The following is a 24214-nucleotide window of genomic DNA, read 5'->3' on the forward strand; positions in this document are numbered from 1 at the left end:
CATGGCACCAGCCTTACGCATGGTGTCCCCGGTTCGCCAGCACAGCCCAGTGCGGGTTATTCCACCTCCCCGCATTGGTCGGGCTACGGGGAGCATTAAACCAGGTAAGGTTGGGCAGGCTCGGTGCTTAAGAGCTCCTGTACGCCTTCACGGTCCGGTCTATCCGGCGCCATCTCCCCGCCCCAGCCCAGTACCACCAGTGCCTACACCACACACCAGGCTTCCAGTGCGTCTCCAGAGCCCTGTTCCTCCTCCACGCACTCTCCCTGTGGTGCGTGTCTCCAGCCCAGTACCTCCAGTTCCGGCACCACGCACCAAGCCTCCTGTGTGTCTCCAGAGCCCTGTACGCACTGTTCCTTCTCCCCGCACTCGCCCTGAGGTGCGTGCCCTCAGCCCGGTACCACCAGTGCCGGTACCACGCACCAGGCCTATAGTGCGCCTCGAGAGTCCAGTGTGCCCTGTTCCTGCTCCCCGCACTAGCCTTGAGGTGCGTGTCTCCAGTCCGGTACCACCAGTTCCGGCACCACGCACCAGGCCTACTGTGCGCCTCAGCAGGTCAGAGTCGGCCGTCTGTCCAACGCCGCCTGCACTGCCTGTCTGCCCAGCGCCGTCTGAGCTGCCCGTCTGCCCAGCGCCACCTGAGCTGCCCGTCTGCCCAGCGCCACCTGAGCTGCCTGCCTGCCCAGCGCCATCTGAGCCGCCCGTCTGTCCCGAGCCGTCAGAGCCGCCCGTCTGTCCCGAGCCATTAGAGCCGCCCGTCAGTCAGGAGCCGCTAGAGCCGTCCGTCAGTCAGGAGCCGCCAGAGCCGCCCGCCAGTCAGGAGCCGCCAGAGCCGCCCGCCAGTCGGGAGCCGCCAGAGCCGCCCGCCAGTCGGGAGCTGCCAGAGCCGCCCGCCAGTCGGGAGCTGCCAGAGCCGCCCGCCAGTCGGGAGCTGCCAGAGCCGCCCGCCAGTCAGGAGCTGCCAGAGCCGCCCGCCAGTCATGAGCTACCCGCCAGTCATGAGCCGCCCTCCAGTCATGAGATGCCCTCCAGTCATGAGCTGCCCTCCAGTCATGAGCTGCCCTCCAGTCATGAGCTGCCCTTCAGTCATGAGCTGCCCCTCAGCCCGGAGCTGCCCTTCAGTCCGGAGCTGCCATTAGTCCGGAGCTGCCCTTCAGTCCGGAGCTGCCTCTCTGTCCGGAGCTGCCCCTCTGTCCTGAGCTACCCCTCTGTCCTGAGCTACCCCTCTGTCCTGAGCTACCCCTCTGTCCTGAGCTACCTCTCTGTCCTGAGCTACCTCTCTGTCCTGAGCTACCTCTCTGTCCTGAGCTGTCTCCTCAATCTAGTGGGGACCTTGGTGAAGATTCTTAGGCCAAGGTCAGGGGCGAGGGTCGCCACTCAAAGGACGCTAAGGAGGGGGACAAAGACAATGGTGGAGTGGTGGCCTCGTCCTGCACCGGAGCCGCCACCGCGGACAGATGCCCACCCAGACCCTCCCCTTGAGTTTTAGGGGGTGCGTTCGGAGTCCACACCTCAGGAGGGGGGTACTGTCACATTCTGACCATAGTTCTTATGTGTTTTGCTTGTTTTAGTGTTGGTCAGGACGTGAGCTGGGTGGGCATTCTATGTTGTGTGTCTAGTTTGTCTGTTTCTATGTTTGGCCTAATATGGTTCTCAATCAGAGGCAGATGTTTTGTGTTGTCTCTGATTGGGAATCATACAGTGAGGGAAAAAAGTATTTGATCCCCTGCTGATTTTGTTCGTTTGCCCACTGACAATGAAATGATCAGTCTGTAATTTTAATGGTAGGTTTATTTGAACAGTGAGAGACAGAATATCAACAAAAAAATCCAGAAAAACGCATGTCAAAAATGTTATAAATTGATTTGCATTTTAATGAGGGAAATAAGTATTTGACCCCTCTGCAAAACATGACTTAGTACTTGGTGGCAAAACCCTTGTTGGCAATCACAGAGGTCAGATGTTTCTTGTAGTTGGCCACCAGGTTTGCACACATCTCAGGAGGGATTTTGTCCCACTCCTCTTTGCAGATCTTCTTCAAGTCATTAAGGTTTCGAGACTGACGTTTGGCAACTCGAACCTTCAGCTCCCTCCACAGAGTTTCTATGGGATTAAGGTCTGGAGACTGGCTAGGCCACTCCAGGACCTTAATGTGCTTTTTCTTGAGCCACTCCTTTGTTGCCTTGGCCGTGTGTTTTGGGTCATTGTCATGCTGGAATACCCATCCACGACCCATTTTCAATACCCTGGCTGAGGGAAGGAGGTTTTCACCCAAGATTTGACGGTACATGGCCCCGTCCATCGTCCCTTTGATGCTGTGAAGTTGTCCTGTCCCCTTAGCAGAAAAACACCCCCAAAGCATAATGTTTCCACCTCCATGTTTGACGGTGGGGATGGTTTCTTGGGGTCATAGGCAGCATTCCTCCTCCTCCAAACACGGCAAGTTGAGTTGATGCCAAAGAACTCCATTTTGGTCTCATCTGACCACAACACGTTCACCCAGTTGTCCTCTGAATCATTCAGATGTTCATTGGCAAACTTCAGACGGGCATGTATATGTGCTTTCTTGAGCAGGGGGACCTTGCGGGCGCTGCAGGATTTCAGTTCTTCACGGTGTAGTGTGTTACCAATTGTTTTCTTGGTGACTATGGTCCCAGCTGCCTTGAGATCATTGACAAGATCCTCCTGTGTAGTTCTGGGCTGATTCCTCACCATTCTCATGATCATTGCAACTCCACGAGGTGAGATCTTACATGGAGCCCCAGGCCAAGGGAGTTTGACAGTTCTTTTGTGTTTCTTCCAATTGCGAATAATCGCACCAACTGTTGTCACCTACTCACCAAACTGCTTGGCAATGGTCTTGTAGCCCATTCCAGCCTTGTGTAGATCTACAATCTTGTCCCTGACATCCTTGGAGAGCTCTTTGGTCTTGGCCATGGTGGAGAGTTTGGAATCTGATTGATTGATTGCTTCTGTGGATAGGTGTCTTTTATACAGGTAAGAAACTGAGATTAGGAGCACTCCCTTTAAGAGTGTGCTCCTAATCTCAGCTCGTTACCTGTATGAAAGACACCTGGGAGCCAGAAATCTTTCTGATTGAGAGGGGGTCAAATACTTATTTCCCTCATTAAAATGCAAATCAATTTATAACATTTTTGACATGCGTTTTTCTGGATATTTTTGTTGTTATTCTGTCTCTCACTGTTCAAATAAACCTACCATTAAAATTATAGACTGATCATTTCTTTGTCAGTGGGCAAACGTACAAAATCAGCAGGGGATCAAATACTTTTTTCCCTCACTGTATATAGGTGGCTTGTTTTGTGTTGGGGTTTGTGGGTGGTTGTTTCCTGTCTCTGTGTTTTCTCTGCACCAGATAGGGCTGTATCGGTAAGCCACATTTGTTATTTTGTATTTTGTAAGTGTTCACTGTTTAATCTTCAGACGAAGAGGAGGAAGGCTGCCGTTACAGCAAGAATGAATCCCCGAGCTGACAAGGTTCAAATCTGTTGTTCTGCCCCTGAACAAGGCTGTTAACACACTGTCATTGAAAATAAGAATTTGTTCTTAACTGACTTGCCTAGTTAAATAAAGGTAAGATAAAAATATCCAAGTACATTTCATGAATATCACAATGAATTGATCCATAAGTTGAAGTCAATGCTTTATTGGTTTCTGATGAAACTGGAATACTTTAGTCACTTGTCAAGAACCTTAAATGGTTCTTCAGCTTTCCCTATAAGATAACCCTTTGAATAACTATTTTTTGGTTCCAGGTAGAACCCTTTTGGGTTCCAAGTAGTAGTTTTTCTACAGAGGGTTCTACATGGAACCCAAAAGGGTTATCCAATGGGGACAGCCGAAGAACCCTTTTGAAACCTTATTTTCTAAGAGTGTATACATATGTACAAGAGATGGCAATAGCGATACTACAATACAGTTGTGGGCATATTAGGCATTCTATATTATATTACATCAATCTAACTGAATATGGATAATGTGTTGGTTGAATATTCCAGAATGTTCTTCAGCTGGTGAACCTTGTCTTATGTTTGTTAATAGCAGCTGGTTTAGCAGGCTTTGGCGCTGTAGCGATGTTGGGTTTTGGGAGCTGTGACTCTGGCTCCGTGTAGACAACTGTCTTGTCCTTTCTGCACTCCACAGTCAGGTGGACAAGCCTCTCCCTGAATTGGTGGGTTCGGGGTTCATACACTTCCTCGATCACCCACTGCTTTGACCTCAGAAGATTTGTTTGTACTGCAAGTCTCCTGGAAAGACATGAAGACCGATCATGAGGATGTGTAAAACATAAAGACTGCTTCTACACCTTGCATTGCTTGCTGTTTGGGGTTTTAGGCTGGGTTTCTGTACAGCACTTTGAGATATCAGCTGATGTAAGAAGGGCTTTATAAATACATTTGATTTGATTTGATCATGAGGATGTGTAACAATACAAGAAACCATGTTAATCTGTCAAAAAAAAGGGTACAGTAGATGGTATGTGTTTTGTTACACTCAGAGTCAATGATGGGGCATTGAGGTCGACTGTTATCAAATGTGTGAAAAGTTTGAAGGGGGCTTGACTTGTAGACAGTAGTGTATTGTCTTGAGTAGGCAAGCACTGCCAACAATTGAGTGAATAGGCTAGAAGAATATACTAACAGCTCCTCTCCCCCATGCGAAAGAATTGAAAGGTTTGAGGAGCACTTGGCTTGTAAACAGTTTAGTCTATTGGTGATTTTATTTTTTCAAGAGGGTATTGCACTTTTATAAGTACCTTTGGCTGTCCTGGCTTGTTTCCTAGTCAAATGATGTTTAGCTTGAGCTGAACTTTCATCCAAAGGGTCTTCCGGCTCTGTACTACTAAAGCTGGTGTCAAGGTTACCGTCATTAGCAGCAGCAAGATTACTGTAGGACACAGTAGTCTGTGATTACTACTTTGTCCCCATCAATACACACTCAATCAAGGTACTATAGCCCCCATCCCCTCATGTCAATAGATCAGGCACACTAACCTTTGCACACAATACCCACCCCCAACAGACACCAGTCAGTCACCCACACCATCCTCTGAACGATGCATGAACAATCAACTAAGCCTCCATAATACAGAAAACTACAGTAGAAGTTGTAGCCTACTTGTAAACACACCAACTATAACAACAAGACACGGACCATGTTTATGCCTAGCTCCAGTATATTTATTTGCTGATCATGAAGTCATGGAAAGATTTAGCAAAGTTGACTTACACTAGTTCCTGGTGCTGAGGTTGATGTTGATGTCGCTGCGGATGTTGATGGGATCGGACTCTAAATAGAACACAGTCACGTTAGCCTCTGTGGTAGTTAGTTAGCTAGCTAGCTAATGGTTAGATACTGTCCGGTAGGCTGTAGCTAACATAGCCTAATGTAGCTAACGTTAGCTTGAAAAGTTACAAATTGGCTGGCTAATTACAATGGGTCACAATTTATTTGGATAGTCCATCTGTAGATGGTCTACAGATTGGCCACCACATAGTTTTATTATAATAAGACAATAAAAAACACATTTTTGACCAATGGGTAAAATAATATATTAAAGTTCCTTCAGAAAGTATTCATACCCCTTGACTTACTCCACATGTTGTGTTAAAGCCTGAACTCAAAATTGATTAAATTGACTTTTTATTCTCACCCATCTACACAAAATACCCCATAATAACAAAGTGAAAGATCTAATTTACATAAGTATCCACACCCCTGAGTCAATACTTTGTAGAAGCACCTTTGGTAGCAATCTTTCTGGGTGAGAGCTTTCCGCACCTGTATTGTGCAACATTTGCCCATATTATTATTTTCAAAATTCTCCAAGCTCTGTCAAATTGGCTCTTGATCATTGCTTGACAGCCATTTTCAGGTCTTGCCCTAGATTTTCAAGCAGATTTAAGTCAAAACTGTAACTTGGCCACTCGGAACTCGGAACATTCACTGTCTTCTTGGTAAGCAACTCCAGTGTAGATTTGGTCTTGTGTTTTGGGTTGTTGCCATGCTGAAAGGTGAATTCATCTCCCAGTGTCTGGTAGAAAGCAGAGTGAACATGGATTTCCTCTAGGATTCTTGCCTGTGCTTGGCTCCTTTCCGTTTATTTTTTATCCTAAAAAACTCCACAGGCCTTAACAATTACAAGCATACCCATAACTTGATGCAGCCACCACTATGCTTGAAAATATGGAGAGTGGTACTCAGTAATGTGTTGTATTGGATTGCACCAAACATAACACTTTGTATTCAGGACAAAAAGTGAATTGCTTTGCTACATTTTTTGCAGTATTACTTTAGTGTCTTGTTACAAACAGGCATGTTTTTTTAAATATTTGTATTCTGTACATGCGTCCTTTTTTTCACTCTGTCAATTAGGTTAGTACTGTGCAGTAACTACAATGTTGTTGATCCATCCTCAGTTTTCTCACAGCCATTAAACTCTGTAACTGTTTTAAAGTCACCATTGGCCTCATGGTGAAATCCCTGAGTGGATTCCTTCCTCTCAGGCAAATCAGTTAGGAAGGACACCTGCATCTTTGTAGTGACTGGAAGTATTGACACACCAGCCAAAGCGTAATTAATAACTTCACCATGCTTAGGGCTGTGGAGGTCATTACATTTTGTCAGCCGGTGATTGTCAAGCAAATAACTACTGGTATCACATTAATTGACCATTAATTAACATAAACATGTTTACCATCTCCTCTCTTCCACGCATAGCCTGCAAGCCACTGATGCAGACCTTTGGAACATCTACATTTTAAAAAGTCTAATAAATCCATTTAATATAGCCTACACCATCACAATAAATCCATTATTTATTTTAGTCAGGTCTAAAGAAACATGATATGAAGAAAATGTAGTCTATTTCAGAAGAACAGAATAGCATACTCAGATTTTCCTTATGTTAGGCCCTGATCTAGCTATGCAATATGGCTGTGGGCTACACTAGTTCATTTAGCAGACAAGATTTGCTTAGAATTCCGTGGCATTATTTTATAAAGAATACAATTGAACATAGCTGAATAAAATAGAAAGGATATTTTCTCCAAACGATTTCCGAGGGAGTGTGCACATGTAGCTATTCTGTGTTGAGCAGTTAACAAAGAAACAGGTCCTCCTATATGCTACATTTGTAGTTATTTATGGAACTTTAGTGATAAAAACATTGGGATATATGTTTAGATTTTTATTACCTTCTAAGGCTGCATGATGCAACTAATGATGATTTTTTTAAAGTCACATGAAAGGCATGAGCACTGCTTTCTTTCTTGTGGAGGTTGCACCCACTTCATCAGTCTCTCATTCACAATTTGACAAGCACTTGATAGTATTCTCACCAGGCCTCGAATTTCCCGGCGGCATCCCCCTTGTGTGGTCGTAATGCCCCCTAAAAAATGCATGCCTTTTGCGGCCAAAGTGGCCGTTGTGCCCTTGGGCTGAACATACTTTTCATCAGCCAATAAGATGAGTAGGTCTAGCGAACAGCAAAAGCACTAGCCTATGTCAATCTACTATCTCCCATAGTACAATTCTATTCTAGTACTATTCTACTGGTCAACTTGTCCTTCTGTGCAAGAAAGAAATATTAGGCATTTTCTTCACATTATAAGCGCAGCAATGTGCACACGGCAGTAGACTATAAGCACAAAGTTACAAAATACAATCAATTAGCAGGAAAACACTGTTCTCAGAAGTGACCACAAATGCGATTATGCATGATTGCTTTATTTTAAAGGATGCCTTTTTATATTGAAAATGATCTTCCCTAAATTTGAAACTCACACGCCACCTATGTATGCCAGTTAGTCTCTACACCGGTTGTAAAGCGGATGAATGTGATTCATTTTAAGAAGTTGTTTGGCCACATTAGTTGTGATACAAACCTTACCAAAACATACAGTGGGGAGAACAAGTATTTGATACACTGCCGATTTTGCAGGTTTTCCTACTTACAAAGCATGTAGAGGTCTGTAATTTTTATCATAGGTACACTTCAACTGTGAGAGACGGAATCAAAAATCCAGAAAATCACATTGTGTGATTTTTAAATAATTAATTTGCATTTTATTGCATGACATAAGTATTTGATACATCAGAAAAGCAGAACTTAATATTTGGTACAGAAACCTTTGTTTGCAATTACAGAGCTCATACGTTTCCTGTAGTTCTTGACCATGTTTGCACACACTGCAGCAGGGATTTTGGCCCACTCCTCCCTCCATACAGACCTTCCCCAGATCCTTCAGGTTTCGGGGCTGTCGCTGGGCAATACGGACTTTCAGCTCCCTCCAAAGATTTTCTATTGGGTTCAGGTCTGGAGACTGGCTAGACCACTCCAGGACCTTGAGATGCTTCTTACGGAGCCACTCCTTAGTTGCCCTGGCTGTGTGTTTCATTTCGTTGTCATGCTGGAAGACCCAGCCACGACCCATCTTCAATGCTCTTACTGAGGGAAGGAGGTTGTTGGCCAAGATCTTGCGATACATGGCCCCATCCATCCTCCCCTCAATACGGTGCATTCGTCCTGACCCCTTTGCAGAAAAGCATCCCCAAAGAATGATGTTTCCACCTCCATGCTTCACGGTTGGGATGGGTTCTTGGGGTTGTACTCATCATCCTTCTTCCTCCAAACACGGCGAGTGGAGTTTAGACCAAAAAGCTCTATTTTTGTCTCATCAGACCACACGACCTTCTCCTATTCCTCCTCTGGATCATCCAGATGGTCATTGGCAAACTTCAGACGGGCCTGGACATGCGCTGGCTTGAGCAGGGGGACCTTGCATGCGCTGCAGGATTTTAATCCATGATGGCGTAGTGTGTTACTAATGGTTTTCTTTGAGACTGTGGTCCCAGCTCTCTTCAGGTCATTGACCAGGTCCTGCTGTGTAGTTCTGGGCTGATCCCTCACCTTCCTCATGATCATTGATGCCCCACGAGGTGAGATCTTGCATGGAGCTCCAGACCGAGGGTGATTGACCGTCATCTTGAACTTCTTCCATTTTCTAATAATTGCGCCAACAGTTGTTGCCTTCTCACCAAGCTGCTTGCCTATTGTCCTGTAGCCCATCCCAGCCTTGTGCAGGTCTACAATTTTATCCCTGATGTCCTTACACAGCTCTCTGGTCTTGGCCATTGTGGAGAGGTTGGAGTCTGTTTGATTGAGTGTGTGGACAGGTGTCTTTTATACAGGTAACGAGTTCAAACAGGTGCAGTTAATACAGGTAATGAGTGGAGAACAGGAGGGCTTCTTAAAGAAAAACTAACAGGTCTGTGAGAGCCGGAATTCTTACTGGTTGGTAGGTGATCAAATACTTATGTCATGTAATAAAATGCAAATTAATTACTTAAAAATCATACAATGTGATTTTCTGGATTTTTGTTTTAGATTTCGTCTCTCACAGTTAAAGTGTACCTATGATAAAAATTACAGACCTCTACATGCTTTGTAAGTAGGAAAACCTGCAAAATCGGCAGTGTATCAAATACTTGTTCTCCCCACTGTATATGCGTATGGGCTAGGCTACATGAAGTGTGCGACTATAATATGAAAACGCACAAAATGGCATGCACTGTTTCTTGCCTTACTGCATATGCTGGGCAGCATTCCCAAGTGATAATACATCATTCACAAGTGATAGGCTAATATTGTCATCAATCAGACTATTCCTAATTTAATCTTGTCTTTCCATATACTAAATAATATGTGTGAAATTTGTTTTATTTGAATGGACCATTATCATGCACCTGTCTCGTGGCAGGGGGAAAAAATAAATGTCATCTATGCACTTAAATAGCGAATGGAGGACACTTTTCCCGTGGTTCATTTTCATGCCAGCCAGGTTAAACACCATTAATGCACACAGAACAGAGTCCATGCATCTTATTATGTCAGTGAAGCAAATGCTTACTACTGAACTTATTTAGGCTTGCCATAACAAAGGGGTTGAATACTTATTGACTCAAGGCATTTCAACTTTTCATTTGCAATTAATTTGTAAAAATTTCAAAAAACCTAATTCCATGTTGACATTATGGTGTATTGTGTGTAGGCCAGTGAGAGAAAAAAAACAGAAAATTATCATTTTAAAAATCTGGCTGTAACACAACAAAATTCGTAAAAAGTCAAGGGGTTGTTAATATTTTCTGAATGCACTGCAATTGTGTAGATACTCTAAGTAAACCAATGGACCAAACCTCATGTCTCTATCATAATCTGTTCAACATTTATTGGAGTTTTTACCCTGGTAGGATGGCCAAAATTAGGGTGACTAAATCAAGAGGCCAGGGGGAAAAAAGTAGTAAAAAAGCTGACGCAATACTATTTTCCAGATACATGTGAGAATTAAGGCTAACTGACAAGCTCACCGTTGAACTAATCTTTCTTCTTGAATCCAGAGGACATAAAACAATATAGGAGTTAAGATAGATTTTGAGACATTGTAAGGACAGACACTGGGAGACGAGAAGCAAGTACAGAGAGTGAACATTTAATAAAACTGACATAAAAACAAACAAGGACAGCATCTGGACAGGGAAAACATAATGACAATAATGCTGACAAGTGGGAACAAACTGAGGAGCAGACAGATATAGAGGGGCAATCAACAAAGTAATGGAGTTCAGGTGAGTCCAATATTGCACAGATGCGCATAATGATGGTGACAGGTGTGCGTAATGATGGGTCACCTGGTGTCCTTGAGCGCCAGAGGGGGAGCGGGAGCAGGCATGACATGTAGTATTTTCATATTTTAGTATATGCTTTTGATAATGCTAAAAAACTGTTCTTTTTAGAAGATTTCTCTCTGTGAAATGTCAACGGAGCACTGAGCATTTAATTCAGTTTGTGCCATGTTAGTTAGGCTTTTGCGACCCACGGAAACAACTTTGCAGACGAACACCACAACATGTAAAATCCTCAAAAGCAAGCTCTGTTAAGTGCTCAGTGTTTATTATTGGCTGTATTACAGTGGGGAGAACAAGTATTTGATACACTGCCGATTTTGCAGGTTTTCCTACTTACAAAGCATGTCGAGGTCTGTAATTTTTACCATAGGTACACTTCAACTGTGAGAGACGGAATCTAAAACAAAAATCCAGAAAATCACATTGTATGATTTTTAAGTAATTAATTTGCATTTTATTGCATGACATAAGTATTTGATCACCTACCAACCAGTAAGAATTCCAGCTCTCACAGACCTGTTAGTTTTTCTTTAAGAAGCCCTCCTGTTCTCCACTCATTACCTGTATTAACTGCACCTGTTTGAACTCGTTACCTGTATAAAAGACACCTGTCCACACACTCAATCAAACAGACTCCAACCTCTCCACAATGGCCAAGACCAGAGAGCTGTGTAAGGACATCAGGGATAAAATTGTAGACCTGCACAAGGCTGGGATGGGCTACAGGACAATAGGCAAGCAGCTTGGTGAGAAGGCAACAACTGTTGGCGCAATTATTAGAAAATAGAAGAAAATGGAAGAAGTTCAAGATGATGGTCAATCACCCTCGGTCTGGGGCTCCATGCAAGATCTCACCTCGTGGGGCATCAATGATCATGAGGAAGGTGAGGGATCAGCCCAGAACTACACGGCAGGACCTGGTCAATGACCTGAAGAGAGCTGGGACCACAGTCTCAAAGAAAACCATTAGTAACACACTACGCCGTCATGGATTAAAATCCTGCAGCGCACACAAGGTCCCCCTGCTCAAGCAGGCGCATGTCCAGGCCCGTCTGAAGTTTGCCAATGACCATCTGGATGATCCAGAGGAGGAATGGGAGAAGGTCATGTGGTCTGATGATTCAAAAATAGAGCTTTTTGGTCTAAACTCCACTCGCCGTGTTTGGAGGAAGAAGAAGGATGAGTACAACCCCAAGAACACCATCCCAACCGTGAAGCATGGAGGTGGAAACATCATTCTTTGGGGATGCTTTTCTGCAAAGGGGACAGGACGACTGCACCGTATTGAGGGGAGGATGGATGGGGCCATGTATTGCGAGATCTTAGCCAACAACCTCCTTCCCTCAGTAAGAGCATTGATGATGGGTCGTGGCTGGGTCTTCCAGCATGACAACGACCCGAAACACACAGCCAGGGCAACTAAGGAGTGGCTCCGTAAGAAGTATCTCAAGGTCCTGGAGTGGCCTAGCCAGTCTCCAGACCTGAACCCAATAGAAAATCTTTGGAGGGAGCTGAAAGTCCGTATTGCCCAGCGACAGCCCCGAAACCTGAAGGATCTGGAGAAGGTCTGTATGGAGGAGTGGGCCAAAATCCCTGCTGCAGTGTGTGCAAACCTGGTCAAGAACTACAGGAAACGTATGATCTCTGTAATTGCAAACAAAGGATTCTGTACCAAATATTAAGTTCTGCTTTTCTGATGTATCAAATACTTATGTCATGCAATAAAATGCTAATTAATTACTTAAAAATCATACAATGTGATTTTCGGGATTTTTGTTTTAGATTCCGTCTCTCACAGTTGAAGTGTACCTATGATAAAAATTACAGACCTCTACATGCTTTTTAAGTAGGAAAATCTGCAAAATCGGCAGTGTATCAAATACTTGTTCTCCCCACTGTAGGTTACTTTTTACTTTATGGATATTGTCTTGGTAAAATGTATAACATAAGGAAGTGACATTTCTTCCCCAAAGCGCATTTTCACCCACTCTAGGCAGCATGGATGGACACATTTACATTTTAATAATTTAGCAAACTCTCTTATCCAGTGCGACTTACATTTAGTGCATTATTCTTAAGATAGCTAGGTGGGACAACCAGAGGTGGCAGAACAGAGTGCTCAGGTTGGGATGTAGGGTTTGAGCATAGCCGGAAGGTAGGAGGGGAAGTTCCTCTTGCTGCTCCGTACCATGGTCTTGTAGTGCAGGGTTTCCCAGACTCGGTCCTGCTACCCGCCCTAGCACTACACGGCTGACTCAAATAATCAAAGCTTGATGATGAGTTGGTCATTTGATTCAGCTGTGTAGTGATAGGGCAAAAAGCTAAACATGCACCTAGCGATGGCCCCAGGAACGAGTTTGGGCTTCAACTGGAAGCTAGTGGAGTGTGCAGAAGAGTGGGGTGACATGGAATAACGTGGGAAGGTTGAACACCAGGTGGGCTGCGGCATTCTGAATAAGTTGCAAGGGTTTGATGACACAAGCGGGGATCCCAGCCAACAGCGAGTTGCAGTAGTCCAGATGGGAGATGACAAGTGCCTGGATTAGGACCTGCGCTGCTACCTGTGTAATACTCTGTTGTAGACCATGAACCTGCAGGAGCGAGTCACTGCTTTGATGTTTGCAGAGAACGACATGTTGTTGCCCAGGGTCACGCCAATGTTCTTTCCACTCTGGGAGGGGGACACCGTGGAGTTGTCAACCATGATAGAGAGATCTTGGAGTGGGCAGGCCTTCCCAGGGAGAAAGAGCAGCTCCGTCTTGTTGAGCTTGATGTGGTAGGCCGACGTCCGAGCTGAGATATCTGCCAGACACACAGAGATGCGTGTCGCCACCTAGGAGTCAGAAGGGGGAAGGAGAAAAGTAGTTGAGGGTCATCCACATAGCAATGATAGGAGAGACCATGTGAGGATGTGTGTGACTTAGTGTATGAAGAGGACCTACAACCGAGCCCTGGAGGACACCAGTATTTAGAGAACGTGATGCAGACACAGATCCTCTCAACGTCACCTGGTAGGAGTGGCCTGCCACAAAGGAGGCAATCCAAGAGCATGCAGAGACCCCCAACTCTGAGAGGGTGGAGAGGATATCTGTTGAATGCAGTGGATAGATACAGGAGGATGAGAACAGAAGAGAGAGAGTCAGCTTTGGCAGTCCAGACAGCCTCAGTGATACAGAAAAGAGGAGTCTCGGTTGAGTGACCCATCTTGAAGCCTGGCTGGTTATGGTCAAGAAGATTGTTCTGAGAGAGATAGAGTTGGTCAGACAGCACACTCAAGTATTTTGGAAAGAAAAGAGGGATACAGTTCTGGGTTTTTGACGTCAGAGGGGTCAAGTGTTCGTTTCTAGAGGAGGGGAGCGACTCTGGCCAATTTGAAGTCAGAGGGGACACAGCCAGTGGTCAGAGAGGAGTTGATGAGGAAAGTGAGGAATGGGAGAAGGTCTCCAGAGATGGTCTGGAGAAGGGAGGAGGGGATGGAACCGAGCGAGCAGGTTGTCGGGCGGCCAGACCTCACTAGTTGCAGGATTACATCTGGAGGGAGAGGGGAGAAAGAGGACATGGCGTAGGGTAGTTCTCTGTGAGTGGGACCAGTAGATTCAATAAGCTTGAGTAGATGAGTAGCGGATGTTGTCAACCTTCTTTACAAAGTCGTTGACAATGTCATCTGCAGAGAGTGAGGGGGTGTAGGATTACGGAGGGAGAAGAAGGTGGAAAGGTTTCCTCGGGTTAGAGGCAGAAGCTTGAAATTTAAAGTGATAAAAAGTGGCTTTAGCAGCAGATAGAGAGGAAGAGCAGGTAGAGGGGAGGAAGTGAAAGAATGATAGGTCCTCTGGAAGTTTAGTTTTCCTCAATTTTTGCCCAGTTGCCTCTTTAGTGAAGAGAGTGCAGGTGGAGTAGCACTGTTCTCTGCGGTTATCCATGTCTCTGTCAGGGCCAAAAAGTCTAGGGACTGAAGGGCACCATAGGCTAAAATGAACTCTGCGTTCTTGACCAGGAATTCCACATGGATTGTGCGCGCAGGGTACACTAAATTTAGAAGGGTTGCGGCCAAGGGGTGGGGAGCATCTGTAAAGCCTACATGGAGAGGAGTGAACAGGTATAGAAAACACACACATAGTTGACAAAGCTACAAAAGACCAAACTGATCTGAAAAATATCGAGGTAAGATATTCAAGTGAGAGCATGGTGTGGATTCTTCCTGTCTTTCCTTCCTCTAACTGTGACGAACAACTCGACAGAACTGTCTTAATTAAAGGCTCTGCATGGTAAATCCGACTTCTGCAGTGGCCATACAGCATTTACTGCGATACGGCCTCTTCAGAAGTCAGGGCATTTATACTTCTTGCACTTCGCATAGCAGAGCTGTTGTGAAGGAAGTGAGTTAGTTTTTATACTGGAGCTCCCGCCCCAACCTACCGTCAACCAATCATGTCAATGCGGATCTATACCGAGCCGTCCGCATTGTTACAAAATTTGGGAGGTGCACGGAGATGAGGTACGGAGCTCATTTTGGCCTCTGCATGCCTCCTGAGGCTCCGCAATTGTGTCACACCCTCTATACGGCGCCTCAGACCACATTTTTGGATAAAGCATAAATTGGTGTTAGTTTTGGCAACAATACCACTGCTGTGAAAATAGGAGATACTGAAGTACTAACACTAATTGCTAATTGCCTAGCAGAGGTAAGAGCACACCACCCAGTACTAATTGCTGATTGCCTAGGAGGAGAAACCACTCCCCCTCCAACACAGCCCCTGATTACCAAAACAACAACAGTCACAAATTGCCCTGATATCCTCTCCTGGTTGATGTGTCAACAATCAGCTGCAAGTTATGAGTTGACTTATTTAGGGATACCTAAAAATGTAATACCTAAGTTATCTTTGATATGACCATCTTAAAAAATGTCATATGTTATCTTAGTAGAACCTATCCACCATTACACATAAAACAATTCCCCACGTCTTAATTTGATACCTCGGTATGTCACAGTATGGACACACCCTCTTCTCGTCTCTTATCTGTCATTGGTCTGGGCTACTCTATCTCTCTCTGTCAAACATACATAGACACACACATCCTGCTTTTCTCTTGATATACTTTCTAATCTAAAGCGTAAACCTATTCTTCTTAAGGATATACTCTGTGCCAGGTCCGTTAACTTAATCTAGAAAACAAACCACAGACTGGTTCTCCAATGTCTTGCATGGGAGAATTCTGTCAGCGCTTTCAGAAAGGCTGCGATGTTATTGCCAATGCTCTGATGTGTGATTCTTCTTTGAAAGCTACATCACGAAAGAGCTTACATGTGTATCACCAATCCTTTAAACACAAGGCTCTTAGCTAGTCACTGAATTATTTCACTAAGACAAAGACCAGAGCGTTGCAATACCAGTCCCGCTGCTACGGAGGAAGACATTGGGGCATCATTTAAAACAAAAGATGGAAGAAAGAAATGACAGAACTCTACAGAGAAATTCCACGATGTGTCCAGTCCCCTATATTATTTCAGTTACTTTTTACTGCTACACTCCTCAATATTTCTCAATCCTAAATAAACCAATGCCTCACCTTCGACCTCATTTTGTGTCATAGATAAACACCAGTGTCACTGCCTATGTCGAAGTCAGACAATAACAACCAATCATACAGTAGACGATGGCCTTTATGAGTCTCAGTAAACACTGATGTCATGTGAGTCATACAGCAGGGGTTAAGAAAGTTCTCTTCCCTCGTCATCTACAGACTGTGCTTTGAAGGGAAAGGCACAGGAAACCGACTGAGACGGTAACCTGACCACCCTTCGCCCTCCTTCCCTCTCCTCACCCCTGCTCCCCCTCTCTCCCATCATGGACGACGCCCAGTCTGATACAGACGTTTATCATCACACAGTTGGGTCATTGCCATGACAATGGAGGCAGACACATGACCTGCTGTCCCCACTTGTAATGTGAGGTAACAGGACAGGAGGTCCACACTGTCCTCTAATGAGAGGGAATGTATCTTGAGCAGAAACATCACAACTGTATGTGTATCCTTCACCTGCATGTATAAATTATGACTAGATGCTGAAAGAAGAGACGAGTATCATATTAGTAATCTTCATCTATCAGTCACATTATTTTATTGTATACCAAAGTTCTCTCAAGGATCCTACATAATTTGTTTGACAAGAATGCCAGGCATTGTCATCTGAAGCTGCACACAGATACTCAGACACAAATTACATTTCAGTTTGATTTATAACATTGTCATATAATCGCCATAGGTCAGAAGCCTTGGCTCAAAAGATACTTTATTGTATCCTTGAGTATTTCCCATCATCAGTCTCATGAAATGTACTGAACAAAAATGTATGCACACATGCAGCAATTTCAAAGATCTTACTGAGTTCTAGTTCATATGAGGAAATCAGTCAAATGAAATAAATTCATGAGGCCCTAATCTATGGATTTCCCATGACTGGGAAAACAGATATGCATCTGTTGGTCACAGATATCTTAAAAGAATGGGCCTCACAACGGGCCTCGGGATCTCTTCAATGTATTTCTGTGCATTCAAATTGCCATCAATAAAATGCAATTGTGTTCGTTGTCCGCCACCATGAGGCACTATGTTCACAACATGACGCAATACACGTGGTCTGCGGTTGTGAGGCCGGTTGGATGTACTGCCAAATTCTATAAAACAATGTTGGAGGCGGCTTATGGTGGAGGATTGAACATTACATTTTCTGTCAACAGCTTTGGTGGACATGGCTGCAGTCAGCATGCCAATTGCACAATCCCTCAAAACGTTAGACATCTGTGGCATTGTGTTGTGTGACAAAACTGTACATTTTAGAGTGGTCATTTATTGTGCCCAGCACAAGGTGTTTAATGCTCATGCAGTTTAATCAGCTTCTTGATATGCCACAACTGTCAGGTGGATGTATTATTTTATTGGAATTATTTTTACATTTTTTACTTTTTACCCCTTTTTCTCCCCAATTGGTAGTTACAGTTTTGTCCCATTGCTGCAACTTCGGCACGGACTTGGGAGAGGCGAAGGTCGAGAGCCATGCGTCCTCCGAAACACGACCCTGCCAAACCGCACTGCTTCTTGACACATTTTTTTTAACCGGGAAGCCAGCCGCACCAATGTGTCGGAGGAAACACTGTACAACTGGCGACCGTGTCAGTGTTCATGCTCCCGGCCCGACACAGTAGTTGCTAGAACGCAATGGGACAAGGACATCCTGGCCGGCAAAACCCTCCCTTAACCCAGACAACGCTGGGCCAATTGTGCGCCGCCTCATGGGTCTCCCAGTCACACCCGGCTGCAACACAGCCCTGTATCGAACTCGGGTCTGTAATGACGCCTCAAGCACTGTGATGCAGTGCCTTAGCCTGCTGCGCCACTTGGGAGGCAGGCGGCTGGATTATCTTGACAAAGGAAAAATGCTTAATAACAGGGATGTAAACAAATTTGTCTGGGATATTTTATTTCAGCTCATGAAACATGGGACCAACACTTTACATGTTGCGTTTATATTTTTGTTCAGTGTATATATTTGGCCTGATTGCCACAGGGTTGACTAGAACACCAGCCCCCTCTACTCTACTCACTCTCCCTCGCTCAATCTCGCCCTCTATATCCCTCGTCCTCAGAACAGAAAAGTAGTTGCCATGGCTACAATCATTAACACATCTGGCATGTTTATCTGACGCTCACACTGACACTCTCACACGCAGGCACACACACGCACACACTCACACACACATGCACACACATACACACACACACATACAGGCACACATAATCACACAGGCACACATAAACATACCAACACCGGAAACACATTTGTATGCATATAGTAGAGAATGTATTTTCGGGTATCATCACTAGTCAATGCAATTCACTCATCAGAGATCATTCAACAGTAGTTGTACTGATTATCCTCCCAATGGTAGAGCCTAATTGTGGACCGTGAGGTGTGAGGTGACTAATCTTGACAATCTTCTAGCTTTAGGTCCTGATGTTATCAATGCTATACTGGGTGTTTGCTTGTACCGTAGAAAACATTGAGAGTGAAGTGTCTAGTTAGATTCAGTAGGGGAGGTGCTTGCATTCTCCAAAGCACTACTGACATGCATAGTTGCCAAGAGGTAAAGGACTTTCCTAGCCTTAGAGCATCAGTATTGCCTGTGGTGATTAACATGCTTTACTATACATTACAGTACATTACTGCGAATGTGAAACGAATCAAATACCTGGCCAGAGTAACTTAGGCATGCAAACCACCTGTTCCTGTGCTTGAAAGTTTTGTGGTATATTTATGAAATGCAAAAGGGGAGGGGTAAGAGTTTTTTTAACCAGCCTTTTCACTTTCTGTGGTTAAGAAACCATTGAGCTGCAGCCATTGTTTTTTCACAATTCGACTATAGGCCGTGTGTGTGTGTGTGTGTGTGTGTGTGTGTGTGTGTGTGTGTGTGTGTGTGTGTGTGTGTGTGTGTGTGTGTGTGTGTGTGTGTGTGTGTGTGTGTGTGTGTGTGTGTGTGTGTGTGTGTGTGTGTGTGTGTGTGTGTGTGTGTGAGACCAAAATGGATTTCCAATAGATTTGAGCTTACTAGAGGGAGAAAGAAAAATGCCAGTAATATTTAATTTGTGTTCCCATGTGGCTACATTACTTTTGGGAATACAAAACAACAGGTTGAAGTATGATTAAACCAAAGTCCAGTGATATCAGGTCTCACATTAAACACAAAGGGACATCAGGGGCAACAAGGAATCGCTTTAATCCCAACATCAGCCATGGCCCTGCCCCTGTCAATAGATTCATACCGAAACAATTATCCCAACCTAATAACTCTGCCTGGTACCCTGTTCAAAGCCATACCCCAAAGCTTCCCTAATCCTTTAGCATTTCCCCTATCCCAGTCTTCAGTCTCTTGCCTCACGCACCGGACCCAAGCCTTCCCTCTGAGTCCTGCCCCATAGGGATCAGTGGAACCTGCTGAATCCCATTTATCATGGGTTTACCCCATTGACAAAACAACATGGCCACAGGAGCAGAGCGAAGCATAACAGCACTTAGTGGAAATGCACAGGCAAACACAAGCATGCATGCAGGTATGCACACACACACACACACACACACACACACACACACACACACACACACACACACACACACACACACACACACACACACACACAAAACCATTTAGCCTTCCATGACATAAACACTGTGCTGTGCCTAAGAACACCTTTAATTAAAAGGCTTGATCACAGCCCCTGGGGACAGGAGGAGGACAACATCAGAAGTACAGCTGTGGACTCACAATGACGGTGATGTAGAGAAACAACAACAGATGCTGCCCCCACACTAACCCTGAGGCTGCACCTTCACCCCTAGAGTGCCTGCTTAGGTAATCATCTAGTTGCTTTAGCTCATCAGGTGCAGTGGAAATACCAGAACAACAAGTGGTCCCAAAAAGTGTTTTGTGACAGGATCTGTTCTGATGACTTTGCATTCGAGGTGAGTCAAATACTCATACCACAACAAATATGCACACATAGAAACAAATATGCAGAACTGCTCTGTACAAAATGTTTTGTTGATGAATGTTGTGTTTAGATTCATCAACGTTATCTCTGCATTGAAGAGACAAGATTCTAAACCAAAGTAAACACGCAGGAATACGAGCGCAGGCACTCACACCATCCTCCTTGAGGCTTGTTTTTTTATGAACCTTAACACAATGATCTCTTTAAACTTAGTCTATAGATCATAGACACACAACTTGTGGGAGTAATGTATGTAAACCAACCACAGCAATACAAACACAACATTCAAAGCTTTTACAAAGACAGCCAAAAGGTTTTTCCTTCACATACCTTTTTTCCTTTCTTCTTGCGATGTGCTGGTTTTCCAGTGCTTTTTTCCTTAGCTTCCTCACTCATCTTGGGACTTTCCTGAGCTATATATTATTCCAACATGTAGAGTTTCGGCAGTGGCGTTGCTTTCAGTGGCGATAGAGTCTCAAACCCATATAAAAGTCCATTTAAGAAGGGATGTTCCACGGAGAGAGTGTGGAGGACTGGAGAGGCTGATGCTCCCTCGCTCTCACACACACACACAAGCGTACTCTCACACACACACAAGAGTACTTACACACACACTCATACACACGCTGAGGTCCACTCCCACTGCTTTACCACACGAATGGTGCCGCTCTCCAACACACTCAGAGGCAGGGTGTGGAAGTAGGAGAGAGAAAGAAGGCAGGAGGAGGATGAGGAGGAAGAAGAAGAGTAAGAAGATGTTGAGGAAGGAAGACTGAAAGAAAATGTGAATAATCCTGTGGGTTGGAGGATCTAATGCTGCCTACCTGACAGTAGACTCAGTGGCATCTAACTCCCTTCTAGCCTGACTGAAGCTGATGCAGAAACTGATGAAGCGAGAGAGAGCGAGAGAGAGAGAGAGAGAGATGGGTGAGTGAGTGAATGAGTGAGTGAATGAGAGGGAGTTAGTGAGAGACAGAGAGCAAGCAAAAGTGAGAGAGAAGAGGGGGAGTGATCCAAACAGATACAGAGAGAGAACAGTGAGAGAGAGAGAAGAGGGGGCGTGATCCAAACAGATACAGAGAGAGAACAGTGAGAGAGAGAGAAGAGGGGGCGTGATCCAAACAGATACAGAGAGAGAACAGTGAGAGAGAGAGAGAAGAGGGGGCGTGATCCAAACAGATACAGAGAGAGAACAGTGAGAGAGAGAAGAGGGGGCGTGATCCAAACAGATACAGAGAGAGAACAGTGAGAGAGAGAGAGAAGAGGGGGCGTGATCCAAACAGATACAGAGAGAGAACAGTGAGAGAGAGAAGAGGGGGCGTGATCCAAACAGATACAGAGAGAGAACAGTGAGAGAGAGAGAGAAAAGGGGGCGTGATCCAAACAGATACAGAGAGAGAACAGTGAGAGAGAGAGAAGAGGGGGCGTGATCCAAACAGATACAGAGGGAGAACAGTGAGAGAGAGAGAAGAGGGGGCGTGATCCAAACAGATACAGAGAGAGAACAGTGAGAGAGAGAGAAGAGGGGGCGTGATCCAAACAGATACAGAGAGAGAACAGTGAGAGAGAGAGGAAAGACACCTAAACAGAGCTAGACATAGAACACAGAGAGCCAAATCATCAGTGGATGGTTGACTCCAACGTTGGGTGCTTCCTGCGCGGTAAAAGCTGCTTTTGTTGTTCCCGGATGAGGCGGCGACATCAAATGAGACCCCTGCTCCTCTGGCAGGCTGGAGAGAGAGGAGTGAGGAGCGGATCATCAGCATGATGCATCAGGTCCTTCCAGAAAAGGATGTCTCCCCGCACCCTGTGCCAGCAAGATCAGCTTTACTGAGGAGAGCGTAACAGCCCACCCTCTCTCAGACCACAGGAGGCAATGTTCATACAACAATAGAGACAGACAAAGAGATAGAAAGAGAGGAAGAAAAAGAACGAGGGGCCACGCCCTCTTAACCTCAAGGAAGCATTATTTGAACAAAGCCCCAGGTTACACAGACTGAGAAATTAAGATGGTGATGAGAGGAGAGAAAGGGTGGGAAGGAAGGAAAGAAAAATACACACAGTCTCAGGGAGTGAAAGTGACAGTGAGACAGAAAAGGGAGGGAGAGAGAAAGAGAGAAAGAGAGAGAGAGAGCTTGTTCTCCTTCAGTGGGCAGTAAACAGCATGTTCTTTATTCTGGGTTGTGACTATCAACTACAGTCTCCACTGTCATCCACCAGCCATGCTCCCCTATCACAAACATTACACCAGCAGAGGGGAGTGTGCCAAAACTGAGCTACCATCCCTCAGCAATATCCCAAACAAACTGCCACCACCACCACCATTACGCTCCCTCTCCACCTTGCCCCTCAAACCACGTGTTTCTGGTGAGAGAGAGAGAGCGGAGATACAGTTAGTTATCCAGATTGTGGCTGACCTACACTCAGTGGAAAGGGAGACAGACAGGGACAGAATTAGGAAAGGGGCTGGGTTACACTGTGTTTTGGACGATCATTTTACCTCTGTCACTGTTTTAATGTCAAAGGGCATGGCCTCTCTTACTAAGTCTAGGGAGATCGAGGAAGGGTTATTGATTTTGCCAGCTAATATTCTTATTGGGTAACATCCAGTTCTTAAAACAAATCTTATTTTACTGGAAGAAGATTAATGTTTACTGTGCATCTGGCAGTTTACCTATACCTGTAGCCACTCACTACAGTTTTTGTGTTTTTTTTGTTTTGGATGTTCATTTCCATTTCAAAAGGGGGATTTTTCCCCCCACAGCAGTAATCCTGTGAGAGCTTGGCGTGGCGTAATCAGCGTAGCACCTTCAGATAATGTGGCATTAGCAGGCTAGAAAATAATACAGAGAGACAGAGAGGGAGACTCATCTACACACAGACAGAATAGCCAGTCTCTAAATGACTTCCTCCAATATAAACTGACTCTTCTATGTCTCTACTCTCTACATTCTCTATATGGAAATATTCATTTTAGAAGTTTACCAAACAGAATATGAGTTAGGTGTCATTACATGAGGATTGTATGATGTGACACAAATTAAAGTGGATTATGACATTCAAATATTGTTTCATGTTAAAAAGATGTGTAATTGTTCACAGTATTAGTATAGATATATTCAGTAAGATGATGGTACTGCTGCTCTATAATGCTGGTTGTGGATGTGAGGGAGTGCCCTCACTTCTATGAGATTGCTATCTCTCACACTGACTCTCCTCTCTGCCCTCTACTGATCATTGTGTGCCATCACACAAACAAAACATCCTCCCTACATGTCTGAGCATGTAGGCCATTGTAGTTTTCATTCTTTTCTTTGCATAGATAGAATATGCAGTCTTTCCCACGCACCAAAACACAAGACTCATTGACGGCCCACCCTCTCTCAGACCACAGGAGGCAATGTTCATACAACAATAGAGACAGACAAAGAGATAGAAAGAGAGGAAGAAAAAGAACGAGGTGCCACGCCCTCTTAACCTCAAGGAAGCATTATTTGAACAAAGCCCCAGGTTATACAGACTGACAAATTAAGATGGTGATGAGAGGAGAGAAAGGGCGGGAAGGAAGGAAAGAAAGAAAAATACACACAGTCTCAGGGAGTGAAAGTGACAGTGAGAGAAAAGGGAGGGAGAGAGAAAGAGAGAAAGAGAGAGAGAGAGCTTGTTCTCCTTCAGTGGGCAGTAAACAGCATGTTCTTTATTCTGGGTTGTGACTATCAACTACAGTCGTTCTGATAAAGACAAAGAGTTACTGTAATGGCGTTGGTGCTGACAGACAGACAGCTTGCTAGGGGGTTTCAGCGTTTAAAGTCAACACTGACTGAGGGGGCTCAATTCAATCAAAGCCCTCACTAGACATCAATCATCTTAACTGCATTCTCCCCATGAAACCATCTCAAATGAATCACCTCACCTAACCTGAAGTCAATGAGGATGTCAGTGCACAATCAACGACAAA

General features: G+C 44.8%; 1 protein-coding gene across 1 annotated transcript in view; it reads right to left on the reverse strand.

Annotated features, from left to right (window-relative positions):
- The window catches only part of LOC139570971 (ankyrin-3-like), a 235444-nt gene extending 213355 nt beyond the window's left edge, over window positions 1-22089 (reverse strand). Inside the window, exon 1 of the mRNA XM_071393361.1 lies at window positions 20587-22089. Within this exon, the coding sequence (XP_071249462.1) occupies window positions 20587-20652 (66 nt within the window). The 5' untranslated portion in view covers window positions 20653-22089. The remainder of the gene's footprint in view (window positions 1-20586) is intronic.
- Window positions 22090-24214: the final 2125 nt, after the last annotated feature.

Source organism: Salvelinus alpinus, chromosome 3, assembly GCF_045679555.1.
Source record: "Salvelinus alpinus chromosome 3, SLU_Salpinus.1, whole genome shotgun sequence".
Taxonomy (NCBI): domain Eukaryota; kingdom Metazoa; phylum Chordata; class Actinopteri; order Salmoniformes; family Salmonidae; genus Salvelinus; species Salvelinus alpinus.